The 20,373-nt window shown below is 42.1% G+C and overlaps 1 protein-coding gene across 2 annotated transcripts in view; it reads right to left on the bottom strand.

Moving 5' to 3' along the window:
• Positions 1-20,373, bottom strand: part of tasp1 (taspase, threonine aspartase, 1) — a 144,390-nt gene that overhangs the window by 41,842 nt on the left and 82,175 nt on the right. For both annotated transcript variants that reach the window (XM_063056141.1, XM_063056140.1), the window contains exons 8-9: positions 15,834-15,953; positions 14,309-14,387 (exon numbers count right to left, since the gene is read on the bottom strand). In XM_063056141.1, the coding sequence (XP_062912211.1) occupies positions 14,309-14,387; positions 15,834-15,953 (199 nt within the window). The remainder of the gene's footprint in view (positions 1-14,308; positions 14,388-15,833; positions 15,954-20,373) is intronic.

Genomic DNA, 20,373 nt, shown 5'->3' with positions numbered 1-20,373 from the left:
CCACCACCGACGTTAGGCTAACCGGTCTATAATTCCCCGGTTTCTCTCTCCCTCCTTTTTTAAAAAGTGGGGTTACATTAGCCACCCTCCAATCCTCAGGAACTAGTCCAGAATCTAACGAGTTTTGAAAAATTATCACTAATGCATCCACTATTTCTTGGGCTACTTCCTTAAGCACTCTAGGATGCAGACCATCTGGCCCTGGGGATTTATCTGCCTTCAATCCCTTCAATTTACCTAACACCACTTCCCTACTAACAAGTATTTCGCTCAGTTCCTCCATCTCACTGGACCCTCTGTCCCCTACTATTTCTGGAAGATTATTTATGTCCTCCTTAGTGAAGACAGAACCAAAGTAATTATTCAATTGGTCTGCCATGTCCTTGCTCCCCATAATCAATTCACCTGTTTCTGTCTGTAGGGGACCTACATTTGTCTTTACCAGTCTTTTCCTTTTTACATATCTATAAAAGCTTTTACAGTCAGTTTTTATGTTCCCTGCCAGTTTTCTCTCATAATCTTTTTTCCCCTTCCTAATTAAGCCCTTTGTCCTCCTCTGCTGAACTCTGAATTTCTCCCAGTCCTCAGGTGAGCCACTTTCTCTGGCTAATTTGTAGGCTTCTTCTTTGGAATTGATACTATCCCTAATTTCTCTTGTCAGCCACGGGTGCACTACCTTCCTTGATTTATTCTTTTGCCAAACTGGGATGAACAATTGTTGTAGTTCATCCATGCAACCTTTAAATGCTTGCCACTGCATATCCACCGTCAATCCTTTAAGTGTCATTTGCCAGTCTATCTTAGCTAATTCACGTCTCATACCTTCAAAGTTACCCCTCTTTAAGTTCAGAACCTTTGTTTCTGAATTAACTATGTCACTCTCCATCTTAATGAAGAATTCCACCATATTATGGTCACTCTTACCCAAGGGGCCTCTCACGACAAGATTGCTAATTAACCCTTCCTCATTGCTCAAAACCCAGTCCAGAATAGCCTGCTCTCTAGTTGGTTCCTCGACATGTTGGTTCAAAAAACCATCCCGCATACATTCCAAGAAATCCTCTTCCTCAGCACCTTTACCAATTTGGTTCACCCAATCTACATGTAGATTGAAGTCACCCATTATAACTGCTGTTCCTTTATTGCACACATTTCTAATTTCCTGTTTAATACCATCTCTGACCTCACTACGACTGTTAGGTGGCCTGTACACAACTCCCACCAGCGTCTTCTGCCCCTTAGTGTTACGTAGCTCTACCCATATCGATTCCACATCTTCCCGGCTTATGTCCTTCCTTTCTATTGCATTAATCTCTTCTTTAACCAGCAACACCACCCCACCTCCCCTTCCTTCATGTCTATCCCTCCTGAATATTGAATATCCCTGAACGTTGAGCTCTCATCCTTGGTCACCCTGGAGCCATGTCTCTGTGATCCCAACTATATCATAATCATTAATAACAATCTGCACTTTCAATTCATCCACCTTATTACGAATGCTCCTTGCATTGACACACAAAGCCTTCAGGTGCTCTTTTACAACTCTCTTAGCCCTTATACAATTATGTTGAAAAGTGGCCCTTTTTAATGCTTGCCCTGGATTTGTCGGCCTGCCACTTACACTCTTCTCCTTAGTACTTTTTGCTTCTACCCTCACTTTACACCCCTCTGTCTCTCTGCACTGGTTCCCATCCCCCTGTTGTGAACTAACCTCCTCACGCCTAGCCTCTTTAATTTGATTCCCACCCCCCAACCATTCTAGTTTAAAGTCACCTCAGTAGCCCTCGCTAATTTCCCTGCCAGGATATTGGTCCCCCTAGGATTCAAGTGTAACCCGTCCTTTTTGTACAGGTCACACCTGTGCCAAAAGAGGTCCCAATGATCCAAAAACTTATAGGCAATTACTTAACTAGTCATATGCTTATGAAAGGCCTGTGGATGATTGGATTTTACAGATGGAGCTGGTCAAAAAATAAGCCCAAAGAATATGGCTGGTGCTATTTGCCAGATTTAATGCAGACTGTGTTAAAAGAAGGAAACCATATTAATGTTCCAGGATAAAATATATTCAAGTTTACACATGCAGGCAAAGGAGCAGTTAAGATAATCTTTTGCCGTGGATGTTACACACAGGGAGGCTCCCAAGGTTTTAAGTGTACTCAGAATCACCGCAAATTTCAAACGTGGCTCAGCTGGTTCACTGGCCAAAACCTCACCTACTCCTCAACTAACAAAGCTTGTTTACTTTATTAACTTCACTAGATCTATTTTAGAACATAGTACATAGCAAAGTACAGCAGAGTAAGGGCTCTTCAGTCCACAATGTTTTGCTGACCTATATAAACTTACTCCATGATCAATCTAAACCTTTCCTCCTGCATTTCTCCATAACCTTTCATTCTTCTTACATCAATGTGCCCAGCCAGGAATCTCTAAATGTTCCTATTGAATGCAAAGCTGGGCTGAGAAGTGGTCGATGGAGATCAACCCAGAAAATTGTAAAGTGATTCATTTTGGAAGGTTGAATACAGGATAGAATACAGTCTTAGCAACGTGGAGGAATAGTGCGGTCCATGTATATAAATCCCTCAAAGTTGCCACATAAGTTGAGAGGGCTGTTTAAAAGGCATATGGTGTGTTGGGCTTCATTAGTCAGAGAAATTGAGTTCAAGGGTTGTGAGGTAATGTTTCAGCTCCATAAAACCCTGGTTAGACCACACTTAGAATATTGTATTTAGTTATGGTTGCCTCATTATAGGAAGGATATAAATGCTTTAGAGTGAATGCAGAGCTGACATTTACTAGGATGCTGCCTGGACCAGAGAGCATTTATTAGTGAAGGAGGATAAGAGGTGACTTGACAGAGGTGTGCAAGATGATATCAAGCATAGAAAGAGTGGCAAGCCAGAAAATTTTTCCAAGGGCTGAAGTGACTAATCCAAGGAAGCATAATTTTAAGGTGATTGGAGGAAAGTATAAAGGGGATGTCAGGTGTAAGATCTTTACACAGAGAATGGTGGTTGCATGGACACCCTGCCAGGGATGTCATTATTAGGGGCATTTAAATAACATTTATATAGGCATATCGATGAAAGACAAATGGGGAGTTATGTGGGAAGGTAGGGTTAGATTGTTCTTAGAATAGGGCAAAAGGTCAGCACAACATCATGGACTGAAGAGCCTGTACTGTGCTTTAATGCTGTATGTTCTATGTCCTATGTATCAGCCACTACTACCACCACTGGCAGTGCATTGCATCTACCTACCACTCTGTAAAAATAAAGCCTCTGACATCTCCCCTAAACATTCCTCCTTCAACAGACGTCCTCTGGTATAGCCCATTGCTGTTCTGTGAATACACTTCTACAAATCACCTCTCATCCTCCTTCATTCCAAAGAGAAACGTTCCAACTCATTCAAACTTTCCTCTTACAGCATGTTCTTTAATTCAGGCAGCATCCTAGTAAATCTGCTCTGCACCCTCTCTAAAGCTTCCACATCCTTTCTATAATGAGGCAAACAGAACTGAACACAATACTCCAAGTGTGATCTAACCAAAGTTTTATAAAGCTGCAACATTATTCTGTGGCTCTTGAACTCAATCGTCTGTCTAATAAAGGCTATCCTACCATATGCCTTCTTAACCACCCCATCAACTTGAACATAGAACATGGAATAGTACAGCACAGTACAGCCCTTCGGCCCACTATGTTGTGCCAACCCTTAAACCCTGCCTCCCCATATAACCCCCCACCTTAATTTCCTCCATATACCTGTCTAGCAGTCTCTTAAACTTCACTAGTGTATCTGCCTCCACCACTGACTCAGGCAGAGCATCCCACGCACCAACCAACCTCTGAGTAAAAAATCCTTCCTCTAATATCCCCCTTGAACTTTCCACCCCTTATCTTAAAGCCATGTCCTCTTGTATTGAGCAGTGGTGCCCTGGGGAAGAGGCGCTGGCTGTCCACTCTATCTATTCCTCTTAATATCCTGTATACCTCTATCATCTCTCCTCTCCAAAGAGTAAAGCCCTAGCTCCCTTAATCCCTGATTATAATGCATACTCTGTAAACCAGGCAGCATCCTCGTAAATCTCCTCTGTACCCTTTCCAATACTTCCACATCCTTCCTATAGTGAGGTGACCAGAAATGGACACAGTACTCCAAGTGTGGCCTAACCAGAGTTTCATAGAGCTGCATCATTACCTCGTGACTCTTAAACTCTATCTCTTGACTTATGAAAGCTAACACACCCCATAAGCTTTATTAACTACCCTACCTATCTGTGAGGCATCTTTCAGGGATCTATAGACACGTACCCCCAGATCCCTCTGCTCCTCCACACTACCGAGTATCCTGCCATTTACTTTGTACTCTGCCTTGGAGTTTGTCCTTCCAAAGTGTACCACCTCACACTTCTCTGGGTTGAACTCCATCTGCCACTTCTCAGCCCACTTCTGCATCCTATCAATGTCTTTCTGCAATTTTCGACAATCCTCTACACTATCCACAACACCACCAACCTTCGTGTCGTCTGCAAACTTGCCAACCCATCCTTCTACCCCCACATCCAGGTCGTTAATAAAAATCACGAAAAGTAGAGGTCCCAGAACAGATCCTTGTGGGACAACACTAGTCACAACCCTCCGATCCGAATGTACTCCCTCCACCACGACCCTCTGCTTTCTGCAGGCAAGCCAATTCTGAATCCACCTGGCCAAACTTCCCTGGATCCCATGCCTTCTGACTTTCTGAATAAGCCTACCATGTGAAACCTTGTCAAATGCCTTACTAAAATCCAATAAGATCACATCCACTGCACAACCCTCATCTATATTCCTGGTCACCTCCTCAAAGAACTCTATCAGGCTTGTTAGACATAATCTTCCCTTCACAAAACTATGCTGACTGTCCCTGATCAGACCATGATTCTCTAAATGCCCACAGATCCTATCTCTAAGAATCTTTTCCAACAGCTTTCCCACCACATACGTAAGGCTCACTGGTCTATAATTACCTGGACTATTCCTACTACCTTTTTTGAACAAGGGGACAATATTCGCCTCCCTCCAATCCTCCGGTACCATTCCCGTGGACAACGAGGACATAAAGATCCTAGCCAGAGGCTTAGCAATCTCTTCCCTCACCTTGGGGAGCAGCCTGGGGATATTCTATATTCCATCAGGCCCCAGGGACGATCCGTCCTAATGTATTTTAACAACTCCAACACCTCCTCTCCCTTAATATCAACATGCTCCAGAACATCAACCTCACTCATATTGTCCTCACTGTCATCAAGTTCCCTCTCATTGGTGAATACCGAAGAGAAGTATTCACTGAGGACCTCGCTCACTTCCACAGCCTCCAGGAACATCTTCCCATCTTTATCTCTAATCGATCCTTCCTTCACCCCTGTAATCCTTTTGTTCTTCACATAATTGAAGAATGCCTTGGGGTTTTCCTTTACCCTACTTGTGAAGGCCTTATCATGCCCCCTTCTTGCTCTCCTTAGCCCCTTCTTAAGCTCCTTTCTTGCTACCCTATATTCCTCAATAGACCCATCTGATCCTTGCTTCCTAAACCTCATGTATGCTGCCTTCTTCCACCTGACTAGATCTTCCACCTCACTTGTCACCCATGGTTCCTTCACCCTACCGTTCTTTATCTTCCTCACTGGGACAAATTTATCCCTAACATCCTGCAAGAGATCCCTAAACATCGACCACATGTCCATTGTACATTTCCCTGCAAAAACGTCATCCCAATTCACACCCGCAAGTTCTAGCCTTACAGCCTCATAATTTGCCCTTCCCCAATTAAAAATTTTCCTGTCCTCTCTGATTCTATCCTTTTCCATGATAAGGTTAAAGGCCAGGGAGCGGTGGTCACTGTCCCCCAGATGCTCACCCACTGAGAGATCTGTGACCTGACCCAGTTCATTATCTAATACTAGATCTAGTATGGCATTCCCCCTGGTCGGCCTGTCAACATACTGTGACAGGAATCTGTCCTGGACACACTTAACAAACTCTGCCCCGTCTAAACCATTGGAACTAATCAAGCGCCAATTAATATTAGGGAAGTTAAAGTCACCCGTTATTTTTGCACCTTTCCAAAATCTACCTCCCAATCTGCTCCTCGGTATCTCTGCTGCTACCAGGAGGCCTATAGAATACTCCCAATAGAGTAACTGCTCCCTTCCTCTTCCTGACTTCCACCCATACTGACTCAAAAGAGGATCCTGCTACATTACCCACCCTTTCTGTAGCTGTAATAGTACCCCTGACCAGTAATGCCACCCCTCCTCCCCATCCCTTTTAAAGCACTGAAATCCAGGAATATTGAGAATCCATTCCTGCCCTGGTGCCAGCCAAGTCTCTGTAATGGCCACTACATCATAATTCCATGTATGTATCCAGGCTCTCAGTTCATCACCTTTGTTCCTGATGCTTCTTGCATTGAAGTTTAGCCCTTCTACCTGACTACTTTTACACCCTTTATTCTGCTTCTCTTTCCTCATAGCCTCTTTATATGTTAGATCTGGCTTTACTCCATGTACTATACTTGCAGTTCTCCCATGACCTTTATCCTCCTCCACCTCACTATCTGCTCTAACACTCTGGTTCCCCTCCCCCTGCAAATCTAGTTTAAACCCCCGGAGCAGCACTAGCAAACCTTCCTGCAAGGATGTTAATCCCTTCCAGTTCAGGTGCAACCCGTCCCGTCGGAACAGGTCCCACCTTCCCTGGAACAAGGCCCAATTGTCCAGAGATATGAAGCCCTCCCTCCTGCACCAACTCCTTAGCCACGTATTTAGCTGCATTATCTTCCTATTTCTAGCCTCACTAGCTTGTGACATGGGTAGCAATCCTGAGATTGCAACCCTGGAGGTCCTGTCCTTCAACTTTGCACCTAACTCCCTAAACTCTCTTTGCAGGACCTCCTCCTTCTTCCTATCCACGTCATTGGTCCCTACATAGACCATGACATCTGGCTGCATCCCCCTCCCTCCTGAGAATACCAAAAACTCGATCTGAGATATCGCGGACCCTGGCACCAGGGAGGCAACAGACCATCCGGGATTCTCGATCTCTCCCACAGAACCTCTTATATGTCCCCCTAACTATCGAATCCCCTATCACTATTGCTCTCCTCTTTTCCCTCCTTCCCTTCTGAGCTGAGGGTCCAGTCTCGGTGCCAGAGACACAACCACTGCAACTTGTCCCTGGTAGGTCATCCCCACCAACAGTATCCAAAACGGTATATTTGTTATTGATGGGAGCAGCCACAGGGGTGCTCTGCTCATTCTGTCTATTCCCCTTCCCTCTCCTGACAGTCACCCAGCTACCTGTCTCCTGACTTTTAGGGGTGACTGTCTCCCTGAAACTCCTGTCTATTTCTGCCTCTGCCTCACAAATGATCCAAAGTTCATCCAGCTCCAGCTCCAGTTCCCTAACTCAGTTTGTCAGGAGCTGCAGCCGGATGCACCTTTTGCAGGTGTAGTCATCAGGGACAATTGTGCTCGCCCTAACTTCCCACATACTGCAAACAGAGCACTCGACTGCCCTAACTGCTGCCTGCTTCCACTACCTACTTCTAAGTTAATTAGATTAATTAAAGGAACTTACCCAGCCTTACCTCACTGGGAGCAAGCTCGTCCTCAGCCTCTGCTCGCCGAAGCTTTCCTACTCTGTCACCCGCTCCTACGACGCCCGCTCCGTTAATCTGCTTGCTTTTTAAACTCTCCCGCTGTTCTCACAGGCCGACCTTCACGCGCTTGCGCAGTCGAACTTGTGTGGCAATTTTGAGGAATCTATTGACTGGAACCCAAGGTCCCTCTATTCTTGAACACGGTCAAGAATACTGCTATTAACCTCGTACTCCGCCTTCAAGTTCAATCTTCTGAAATGTATCACCACATTTTTCCAGACTGAACTCCATCTGTCACTTCTCTGCATCCTGTCTATATCTCATTGACAACCTTCCACACAATCCACAACACCACAAACCTTTGTGTCATCTGTAAGCTTACCAATCACCTTTCCAATTCCTCATCCAAGTTATCATATGAAAAAAAGAGTAAGGTTCCAGAACAGATCCCTGCAGGACACCATTGTTCACTGACCTCCAGGAAGAATACGGTCTATATGCAGTTGGCCCTCCTTAGCTGCGAGGGATTGGTTCTGAGACCCCCCACTCCGCGGATACCAAAGTACGCAGATGCTCAAGTCCCTTATTTAATCTGTCTCAGTGCGGGTGGACTTCAGGACCCAGGGCAGCACAGGACCTGCTGTCCGCAGTGATTCTGTTCCGTTGACTTATAATACCTAATGCAATGTGAATGCTATGTAAATAGTTGTTATACTGTATTGTTTAGGGAATAATGACAAGAAAAAAAAAGTGTGTACATGTTCAGTACAGATGCAACCATCGTAGCTCTTCTGGAAACGCTGATTCTCCCGTGATCTTTAAGTTCTTGAGGCTGTAGCGCTTTACATAGCCAGCCAGCCACCCCTAGCTCTAATACTTCCACGAATTTCAGCTTCTTTCTGCTTTATTGTGCAAATGCTCGATTCGTTCTTACCAACCTTATGGCCCACTTTGGAAAGTGACATGCCACCTTTCAAAAGATCTAATATTTCTAATTGCTCGGCGAGAGATAACACTTTACGCTCCCTCTTAGCCTTTGAGGAATTGCTTTGACCACGTAATTGCTTTTTAGGAGCCATTTTTTCCACAGAAACAAAGTAGCGAACGAACGAGACGTGAGGCGAACAATGCTCGAACGAGTGCTGGAGAGAGAACTTCCGAGTTATCCCGATTCGCGGTTGGTTGAATTCGTACATGTGGAACTCGCGGATAAGGAGGGCCGACTCTACTACTATCCTCTGCCTTCTATGGGCAAGCAAATTCTAAATTCAAGCAACCAAGTCTCCATGGATCCCATGCCTCATGACTTTCTGGATGAGTCTACAATGGGGAACTGTGTGAACAGCTTAATTAAAATCCATACATATACACTGCTCTGCCATCATCAAATTGTTTTGCAAAACTTGAAAACTCAATCAGGCTTGGGAGGCATGCCACCTCACAGAGCTATGCTGACTATCCCAAATAAAACTATGTTTCTCCAAATGCTAGAAAATCCCATCCCTAAGAATCATCTCCATTAATTTGACCACCACTGACAGAAGACTCATTGGTCTATAAATCCCTGGATTATCCCCATTACCTTTCTTGACCAACTTTTTTCTTGAACCTCAATATGTTGCAGCATATTAGCCAGTTTTACACTGATCTCATATTCAAAGTTTCTCTCCTGTATTCATTAAAGACCTCTCCTACCACCTCTGTCTCCAGCACGTTTCCCCCTTCATTCCTGAGCAGTACTACACTCACTCTAGTCATCCTCCAGCACCTTGAGGTCTTCCTTAATCATACTCTTACTAGCCGAGGTCTTCTCATGTCCTCTTCTTGTTCTTCCAAGACCGCTCTTAAACTCTTCCTTGGCTACCTTATAACTCTCAAGAGCCCTGTCTGATTTTTGCTTCTTAAGTATACTTCCTTCTTCCTCCTAAATGTCCCACCTCATGGTTCTTTCACCCTGCCATCCCTTCCTTGTCACAAAGATAAACCTAAGGAGGAAGGAGAAGATGGTAGCGCGACGCAGCACGCGCAGCCATTCTGAATGAATATCGTATGTGTAACTAGGGGCCGTGCACTATCCAGATTTGATGGAGACAGCCGTGAGAAGCGCAGAGCACAGAGGAACATCTGGAGTAACTTCTGAAATGCCTGCTTCACTGCTGCTGCTACTGTGCGATCGAGAATCTCTGGAGACGAAGGCCCCAAATCCTTGGCTTTGTGTATCACATGTTGCCGGGGCCGGGGTCGAAGCGCTCGGCAGAAATGGTGCTCGGTGCTCGGTGTTGAAGAGGTGGGTCAGAGGCTCGGAGTTTTTCGGAAGGACTCGGAGTTGGACTGTGGTCGGATGCTTCCAGGATGCTGCATCGGCAAGTTGGCAGTGCTGAAGGTTTACCGTCTGCGTGAGATGATGGGACTTTCGAGAGACTTTGAGACTTTTACTATGCCATGGTCTGTTCTTATCAAATTACGGTATTGCTTTGCACTGTTGTAACAATATGTTATAATTATGTGGTTTTTGTTAGTTTTTAAGTCGGTTTGTCATGTGTTTTCGTGATATCATTCTGGAAAAACATTTTATCATTTCTTAATGCATGCATTACTAAATGACAATAAAAGGGGACTGCATGTCCTCATAATCATAATAATAATAATCATCAGAACCCCATACAAGTGCTCTCTTAAGCAACCTCCAAATTTCTGCTGTGTATTTCCTTGAGAACATCTGTTCCCAATTTATGCTCCAAGTTCCTGCTTAATATGATCATAATTGTTGTGTTTGCTTGCCTGTAACTACAGATGAGACCTGAAGCCAGGAGATAAAACAAAGCTGGAACTCGAAATAACCCTTTATTCACTAAAACCATGCAACTGCAAAAATCTCAAAACTCAACAGTACATCCCAAAGCAGGACTACTTAAATGGCTTATCCAAGAACATTAGAGATGTTGATAGGACAATCAGTAAAAGTCAGCCTGGGATTGGTTATCTGCTGACCAATAGGCGTTGGCTATTTTGGCTTGTCATAACACCTCCCCCTTGAAGATGATTACCTGTAAGATTTGAGCCAAGGGTTGCTTTGGATTGCAACAACTGGCTTATGCTGGTGATCAGTCTTCCTAAGTGATTTTAGGCTGTCACTTTCTTGTCACAATGTTGCTTGTGTCTGTGCTGGCATGGGTGGTTGGTTCAATCGGGGTAAATCAAACTCTTCCAGGTGATGCAAGGCCTAGCTCTATGTTCAATGATCTGCTTGATGAACCTTTTGTGCCTTTGGGAACATATACCTGCAAATGGTTGATGTGGAGCACTTTCCCCCTTCATCTGACAATCTGACCTGACACCCAAGGATCTTGCCCATTGCAATACTGTCTGTACTGTCTGGCCCACACTACTGCTCTGCTCTTGTATGACCTCACCCATCGACTAAGTTCTGTATGGCTACCTTGTGCACCTGACCATCTGCTGTTTTGGATGTTGGATGCTGTGGCAGTATTGCATCCAGTACTGCGCACAGTTTTCTTTCCCAAAACTCTTCACCTGGAGCCTTTCCTTGACGTCTAGATGCAGTCTAATTCCATATATCAACAGAAATCTGTTGAGAGCCTCAGCTGATGCTCCTTCCCCTCTTGACTGAAGAAGCGACTGTTTGAAGATATCAATACACCTCTCTGCTTGGCTGTTGGACTCTGGATGATATGGGGATGAGCAGATGTGGATAATCCTGCTGTTCTGGCAGAATGCAGCAAACCACTGTGAACTAAATTGAGTACCACTGTCAGAAACAAGCATTTCTGGCAACTCAAACTGGCTGAAGGTCTGCAGCAGCTGTTGAATGGTAACTTCATACTTCTGACCATTTGGAATAGGTTTCAACTAGGACAAGGTTGCTACACCCGTTAATTGGGCCAGCGAAGTCACTATGTACTCAACTCTGAGGCCATGGTTGTGCATTGGCTCTACTTTGATTCCCAGCAGCCATAGAGCAAAATATACTGCTTGCATATGGATGTGAAACCTTCATCTATGCCTAGTCTGTACACAAAGCTTCTTGCCAGGACTTTCATTCGATTGATACCCAGGTGACCACAGTGCAACTGTTTCAGTACTTTTGGTCAAAGTGCTCATGGAATCACTACTCTGTCTCCAAACATTAAACAGGAGGCCACAGTTCAGACATTGGTAGAAGGGTACAATATCTTCCTCAACCTTGACTGGAGAAACCACACTCATGGACTCAAAGATAAACTTCTCATCAAAGATTTGATAAACTTCAGCTGGGCCACCTCAAATTGAGCTTGCTGTTGTGGAATTGCGTGCAAACATCTGCTGAAATTGCCATGTTGATATAATACAACACCTCGTCAGCAATTTGTTGTGTTTGGTTGCCTGTAACTACTGATAAGACCCAAAGCTGGATCTTTATTTCTGAAAACCACACAACTACAAAATCACAAAACTTCCATTCCAAAGCATGACTATTTAAATGGTTTACACAAGAATATTCAAGACGTTGATAGGATAATCAGTGAAAGTCAGTCTGGGATTGGTCTTCAGCTGACCAATAGGCGTTGGTTGTTCCAGCTTGCTGTAATAGTAATTAACTACATTCCCACATTGTCTGTTCCTATCCTTTCCCAAAGCTATATTGAAGTTGTGGTCACTGTCTCTAAAATGCTCACCCACTGAGATGAGCATCCTAGAACCAGTATGGCCTCTCCTTTAGTTGGCCTGTCCACATACTGTGTCACGAATCTTTCCTGGACACTGAACAAATTCTGCCCATCTAAACATTTTGCACGAAGGAGGTGCCAATCAATATTAGGGAAGTTGAAATCCCCAATGATAATAACCCTGTTATTTTTGCACTTTCCAAAATCTGCCTATTTACCTGATTCCACTGGACAACAAAGATTCTGCTTCCTGAATACTTTAGGTGTATCTTAAGAATTTTGGGCTACTGATCATGAAAATCACCATGAAATTTCCCTATCACGCATCACTTTTTAATAAACATGTTTATCATTTCAATTCATAATTCAAGTCAATTAAAATGTTGTGCATAATGTAAGCTGGAAAGTTTCCTATCTTGTCCAGGCATGCTTGGGCATGCTTACGCAGCGTGGCTGCTGCATGGCAGGACAGGTTTTAATAATAATTATTGGGTTCAGGACTGTAAGGATGGAATTTGCTATCACCAGGCACAAAAACTTCTATGAAGAATTTTGATATTTGAGACAGATGCTTCCCAGAATAAATGATGCCATGATTAAGGAAAGCATTTTTGTTGGTCCACAAATCAAACAGGTCATCAATGACAGGCAATTTGAAGAATTTCTAGTGGGACCAGAGGAAATCAGTTAGAAGGAATTCAAGGAAGTTGTTGAAATTTTTCTCGGCATCTAAAGAGCACCAATAGCCTGTTGGTGGCATAGTGGCATCAGCGCCGGACTTCGGAGCGAAGGCTCCCGAGTACGAATCCAGTCTGTTCCCTTGCACGCTTTCCATCCGTGCTGGGTGAGCGTCGAGCTAGCAACTCGGCCTCGTAAAAATAAGAAAGCCTGCTAAAAAAAAAACACCATCATGACAGCGTCCTGATAACTCCACTCGGAGTTAAGGGCTTTCTTCTTCACAGAGCACCGAACTACATGCAGCTGGTTGAAAGCATGCTTCAAGCATATAAAACCATGAAATGTAACATGTCATTAAAGATTCATTTTCTGCATTCCCATTTAGACAGCTTCCCTGCAAATCTTGGTGCTGTTAGTGACGAGCATGGTGAAAGGTTTCACCAGGATATTGCGGTCATGGAGGAAAGATACCAGGGCAACTGGAATCCATCAATGCTGGCAAATTATTGTTGGACACTTAAGCGAGAAGCCTCAGACACTGAGTACAAATGAAAATCATTAACAAAATATTTTTAACTTAGTTGAACTATTGCAAAGCATTAGCACCATTATGCAATTAAACACGTTATATTCAATAAAAGTTAATTTGTTGTTTCTCCAAATTCCTACGTGATACAAGTAGTCTGAAATTATATTTGTATTCATCTTCAAGCAGTCTATCATAAACAAAAAAAAAATTCTGAGGAAGCAACACTTTTGAAAAAGTTTGTTGTCCAGTGTTCTCAGTGCCCCTGTTGGTATTGGGGGACCTACAGAATACTCCTAACGGAGTGATACACTACACTACTCATATCCTATCATGTATTAAATACTATTCTATGATCATCCCTGGCTGCCCAGTAAAAGTTTTGCTCTTGTTTATAAATTAATCTCGTCACTTCCTAGGGTACCCCTGTCAAACACCCTAACCCAATCCAGTTCTAATCTATTGTGCAAGCACCTTCATCATCCTTCGCGTTATTTGTAAAACATGTAATCATTTCATATATAGATGCTGGAATATTTCCTAAACAAGCCCCCTGCTTCTTCACAACCTACTTTCAATAGCTTCCTTGGTAGTTTCCCTTTAACTGGCCCTTAGGCTACCACCTTTGAAAGCTCCAATTAGGCCTGCATAGGTCCAATTTTTAAAGTATGATAGTAAAAGCAATGTGAAAGAAAACACACCCACATATGGTGTTCTATTAAATTGAAGCATATCTCTTAAAAAATAGATGGCATGGAAAAATTTTTGCATATATAGTTAATACCTGATGTACTCACAGCTGTAGAATACACATTTCGGCCACCTGTATTTTCTGCCCAGCAACCGCACCCATATACAGCTGCCTAAAAACAAAATGCAAGCAAGTGTTGGAAACCTATCTTTTTAAACTTCAACAATAAGAGAACTGCTGCAAAAGATGTTCCAAATTTCTTTCAAAATTTATTATTTAATATTAACACTTTTGCAGCGATGTTAAACTAGCATTACCAGCATTCAGACTTCATTCTATTGCTGTGACATCATTTCAAACAGATGTCATTTGGCAAAAGTAACTCAATGGAAGTGCTACATGAATTAATATATTGAACACTGGTTACTACTTTTTATTGATACACATTACGGACACACGTGTATGCATTTGTGCTTGCTTTGTCTTATATACACACACACACACACACACCTTTAACACATAGTGCATTCCTTACTTCACACCCTTCCTTTTGACCCTTCACACTTCCCTTCCCTGTGGACGGCACAATGGAGCTGCAGGTATGGGTTCGATTTCAACTCTGAAGCTATCTGTATGTAGATTGTCATTCACTGAGACTATGTAGGTCCCGCAAGTCCTCCAGCTTCCTCGCAAACTTTTAAAATAAGCTGGCTGGTAGATAAAATGACTGCTATAAATGACCACTTGTGTAAGAGGCTAATGGGGTAATCAGGTCTGTGTTAATAAGCATGAGTAAGAGAATGGGTTATATGGAACTAAATATGGATAATGGGATTGATGAGATTCTTTTGAAACAACACATTTGATGGGTGGAATGTTTTCCTTATATGTTGAAAGGAAATATGAAATATATGAAACCTGTTCATTTATAAGGTTCTTCCCTCAACCCCACAATCCACATTCCAGGTTCCCTGGCTTTGTTTCTCCACCACCTTCCCCTCTGGCACAACTACTCACATTCCCAACAGTGCAAGTAGGACTTAAAATGTCAGTATTTTGATCTTATTAATACATGCACAATAGATTTTGGATTATCACTCAACACAAAAATAAAATAATTTCTATAAAGCAGATTAAATCTAAATTCAAAACTACTTCAAGGAAAAACAACAAAAAAGGGCCATGAAGCATCAGACCAATTCATATCATTACAATATTTATGCAAAAAAGTCAGACAGCATACTAAATTGGAAATACGTCATATCATCAAATTTCTGCCATTGCTGGCTCACTGTTTTAAAATATTCTACCTGACAACACTGTGGAAATGCACTCAATTAATATAACATGGCTCTCCCCTACATTCTCAAATGCAGTCAGGCTGGGCAGTAGATGCTTTACTTGTCAGGAATGCTTACATCCCATAAGAGAAAAAGAAAACAGTTGCCAAATGAACAAAGTTTATTCCACATTGTTTTTAATGCATCTGTTCCAATGCTGACAAGGAATATTAATAAACTGTAATTGTATTGGGAATTTATTTCTTGATTGAAACCAATGTAGAACATATGTTTAGCATGTAAATACAAATATCTTACAAATGAAACAAGCTAATTACTTGGCCAACTCTCCCAGGGTGCTTCATTGCTAAGCCTCCACTTGAAACAGCAGCAGCAACATTTCCTTCATGGTCCACCACTACCGCCCCAACAGTATCAAGTGAAGTTGTGACGTTAGTCTAAAAATGAAATAAACATCACTAAATTAATTAGAACTCCTTGAAGCCAAAATTGCATGTTATTAATCCATAGAGGGAAAAAACTGACTTAAAATGGCTTTCAGCAAGTTCTCAGATGATCCAAAGCATTTTACAGCCAATGAAGTACTTAAGTCTTTTTTTTTCTGAACTACAGAATTTTAAAATCATATAGGTAGAGTGTATTGTAATTTAATATATGTCCTCTAATATATGGTATTTCCCATCTGTACAGCTCTCAATGAATGTATTGTTGAAGTTCAGCTGAAAATCGTTGAAATAAGGCTTGAACCCATGTCTTGAAGGCAAATACCTGCATAACCATTGAACCAAGAGGTCATTAAGTTGAATTATTCAACTTATTTCAAATGCAGTACAGGTATTCTTTCAAGAAATCACAACAGTTTTTTTTCTCATTTGAGTGAAGGCTTTCACAGCTGGGAAACAGGTGTTTACCTTTAGAACTATAATAAGGTTTATATCTAAATTTCAATACTAAATACTTCTACATCAAGTGCAGAAACACATGAATCTGAAGAAGCCTGGAACATAATTTAATGCTCATTAGTCTTGATATCAAACTTAACAACGTTCTTCAACAGCAATCCTCTAAAGACTTTGTAATCTCTAATACCTAAATGCACAATCTGCTGTCAGCATGAAGCAATGATGCTCACCTCAGAAGAAAGCTACCCTCAGAGGTCCAGCTATCTCTTTGATCTGGGATTATAAAATTCACACAGAGCAAAGCAGTAAGTAACAAGCATGAGGAAATCTGCAGATGCCGGAAATTCAAGCAACACACACAAAAAATGCTGGTGAACGCAGCAGGCCAGGCAGCATCTATAGGAAGAGTCAACATTTCGGGCTGAGACCCTTCGTCAGGACTAACTGAAAGAGATAGTAAGAGATTTAGAAGTGGGAGGGGGAGGGGAGATCAGAAATGATAGGAGAAGACAGGAGGGGAAGGGATGGAGCTAAGAGCTGGAAAGTTGATTGGCAAAAGGGATACGAGGCTGGAGAAGGGAGAGGATCATGGGACGGGAAGCCACACTCAGGTTGGAGGAAGAACACCTTATATTCTGTCTGGGTAGCCTCCAACCTGATGGCATGAACACTGACTTCTCTAATAACTTCCATTAATGCCCCTCCTCCCCTTCTTACCCCATCCCTTATTTATTTATTTATTTATTTATTTACCCACCCTCCCTTTTTTTCCTCTCTGTCCCTCTCACTATAACTCCTTGCCCATCCTCTGGGCTCCCCCCCCCCTTTTTCTTTCTCCCTGGGCCTCCAATCCCATGATCCTCTCCCTTCTCCAGCCTCGTATCCCTTTTGCCAATCAACTTTCCAGCTCTTAGCTCCATCCCTCCCCCTCCTGTCTTCTCCTATCATTTCCGATATCCCCTCCCCCTCCCACTTTCAAATCTCTTATTATTTCTTTCAGTTAGTCCTAACGAAGGGTCTCGTCCTGAAACGTCGACTGTACCTCTTCCTACAGATGCTGCATGGCCTGCTGCGTTCACCAGCATTTTTTGTGCATTGCAAGTAACAAGCATATTTTTCACCTAATATTTCATAATGTGTAAATTAAAAATTGGAACATACATTTAAGGTTATGGTGTAGTTTAGCCAAAACAGCAATGATAAAGTTATAAAACTAATTTAATTTTGAAATATTTCTAAGGAAATGACAATGCAGATACATGAATTTAGTATCTCACAATCAATGTAGTCACCTGCCCTGCAATGCACTTCCTGCCCCAACTGCAGAAGAGTCCAGAATTCCCACACTGGCCTCATTGTTTACCTCAGAACCCTCAAAAAAGTGGAAGAAATTCTTTCTTAATCCTAGCCTAAAGAGCAGAAAATTCCAGAAGATGAAGTTATCAGCAACATACTTTAGGAATAATGTAGAGGGCTTGGGTATTAGGGAAAATGCAGAAGAGATTTGTCAGAATGATTCCAGAGTTTAAGGACCCATTTATAAGAATACAATTGTTTTCCTTAGAATAAAGGAGGGCAAGAGAGAACTGAAACGGGTATGTGAAATCTCAAAAGGTCTAGAATATTTTAGACAAAATGTTCCCACTGACAGAGGGGTCACACACCAGAGCATAAAATTAACTGGCAAAACAACCAAACAGAAAAGTGGATAACTTATTTTTATCCCCAGTAAGGGAGTACCTTGGCTGATAGTAGTACAGTGCCAAAGAGTTCCCCAGCCACATCTAGGCTGTGTCAAGGGAGCTCCCAGGCCAATATTGGATTAACTGGCATCTGCCATCTTATCCCATGCAGCTAACAGTTTTTACTATATGCCGACTAAAATTAAATGGAAAACAATTAAAATATTTAGAATCTAAGGCAAACTTGCAAATATTTAACTAAAGAGTTATACATTGCTGTTTACATTCAATTATAATGCAGCACAAAGTTCTGTACTACAAGCAGCATGCACATATTTTTATGGAATGTAGATGAAAGGGCAAAGCAATTGAGTTGTTTATGACAATTAAAGGAGTTGGTTGGGTTGATAGACTGAAATTATTTTCTCTTGGGAGTCTAGAACAGAAGGGCATGGCCTTAATATTAGATTTACACTATTCAGACATAACAGCAGGATATGCTTCCACAAACAAAGGATAGTGCAAGTCTGAAGTTCTTCCTTATCTTCCAGAAAAACAGTATTAAGTAAGGTCATTTGAAAATTTTAAAGTATTGAGATTTATAGATTTTTGTTAGGCATGGATATTAGGGGTAAAATGACCAAAATCAGATCAAACACAAGTTAATCATGATCTAAATGCGTGACAGACCACACAAAGGGCTGAATGACCTACTCACATTCCAATGTTCCTATAATAGTATGATCGGCCTTTCTTATTCAAAATCCAACAGTTGTATAAATTTTCAGAACTTCTTTCAAGATTCCCTTCTTCCTACTAAATTAACAAAAACCCCTTCAAACAAGATAACTTTTGAGCATTTTTTGACAAAATAGAGTGATTTCTGATTGGCTAACTAGTGCTCACTTGTTTTGTTCTTTAAGAAAATAAAATGCAAAGAATATTTTAATGGATTTTGAATTCAGTTCACCAGTTTACCACAACTAACAAAGTAGAACCCACATAATATATTATTAAAGGATTAGTGTGGTGATCTATGTGTGGAACCACAAGAAATAGGCGAGGCCCTAAATGACTACTCCTCGTCTTTATTTACTGTGGAGAAGAACATGGAAGCAAGCTGGTTCAGGGGGAGGGAACAGTGATATCCTGAACTTCTACAGATGTATCTATCATAGAGAGCATTCTGACAGGCTGCATTGCTGTCTGGTATTGGGGGGTAGGGAGGGTGCTACTGCACAGGACCGAAAGAAGCTGCAGAGGGTTGTAAATTTAATCAGTTCTATCTTGGGCACTAGCCTACAACGTACCCAGGACATCTTCAAGGAGCAGTGTCTCAGAAAGTCAGTGTCCATTATTAAGGATTTCCAGCACCCAGGGCATGCCCTTTTCTCACTGTTACCATCAGGCAGGAGGTACAGAAGCCTGAAGGCACAACCTCAAGCGATTCAGGAACAGCTTCTTCCCCTCTGCTGTCTGATTCCTAAATGGACATTGAATCCGTGAACACTACCTGACTTTTTTAATATATATTATTTCTGTTTTTTTGCATGATCTTTAATCTATTCAATTACGTATATTGTAATTGATTTACTTATTTATTATTATTATTTTATATTTTCCCTCTTCTTCTATATTATGTATTGCATTGAATTTGCATTGCTGCTAAGTTAACAAATTTCACAACACATGCCGGTGATATTAAACCTGATTCTGATATCAATATTACAAAGGAAGTGATTTTGGAGGTATTTTATGATCCACAAAGTTTGACCTAGGATGTTATGGGAAGCTAAAGAGGAGATAGCTTGGGCTTGGCAGAGATTTTTGTATCTTCCTTAGCAACACACCAGTCTTCCAGTGGCTAAATTTGTGCCTTTGTTTGGCATAGATAAAGTGGAAGGTAAGTCTTTTCCTCAGGGTAGGCAAGATTAAAACTAGAGGACACAGATTGAGGGTAAGAGAGGAAAGAATTAAAAGGTACCTGAAGGGCATTTTTTTTCCATGCAGCGGGTGGTAAGTATATGCAACAAACTGCCAGAAGTGGTTGAGGTAGGTACAGAACTATCAGTGAAGAAGCACTTGGATAAGTACATGGAGGGCTGGGATTAAGAGGGACATAAACCAAACACATGGAATTGAGATTAGCTGGATGAGCCGAAGGGCCTGTGTCCTGTGCTATGACTCCAAGGGCAGCAGGAAAAAGATGGGGAAATACAAGCCAGTGAGCATTACATAGTGCTGGGAAAGTTATCGAAAAGGATTCTAAAGGA

Source organism: Mobula hypostoma, chromosome 8 (assembly GCF_963921235.1).
Source record: "Mobula hypostoma chromosome 8, sMobHyp1.1, whole genome shotgun sequence".
Taxonomy (NCBI): Eukaryota; Metazoa; Chordata; class Chondrichthyes; order Myliobatiformes; family Myliobatidae; genus Mobula; species Mobula hypostoma.
This window is presented reverse-complemented; position numbering and strand designations above follow the sequence as displayed.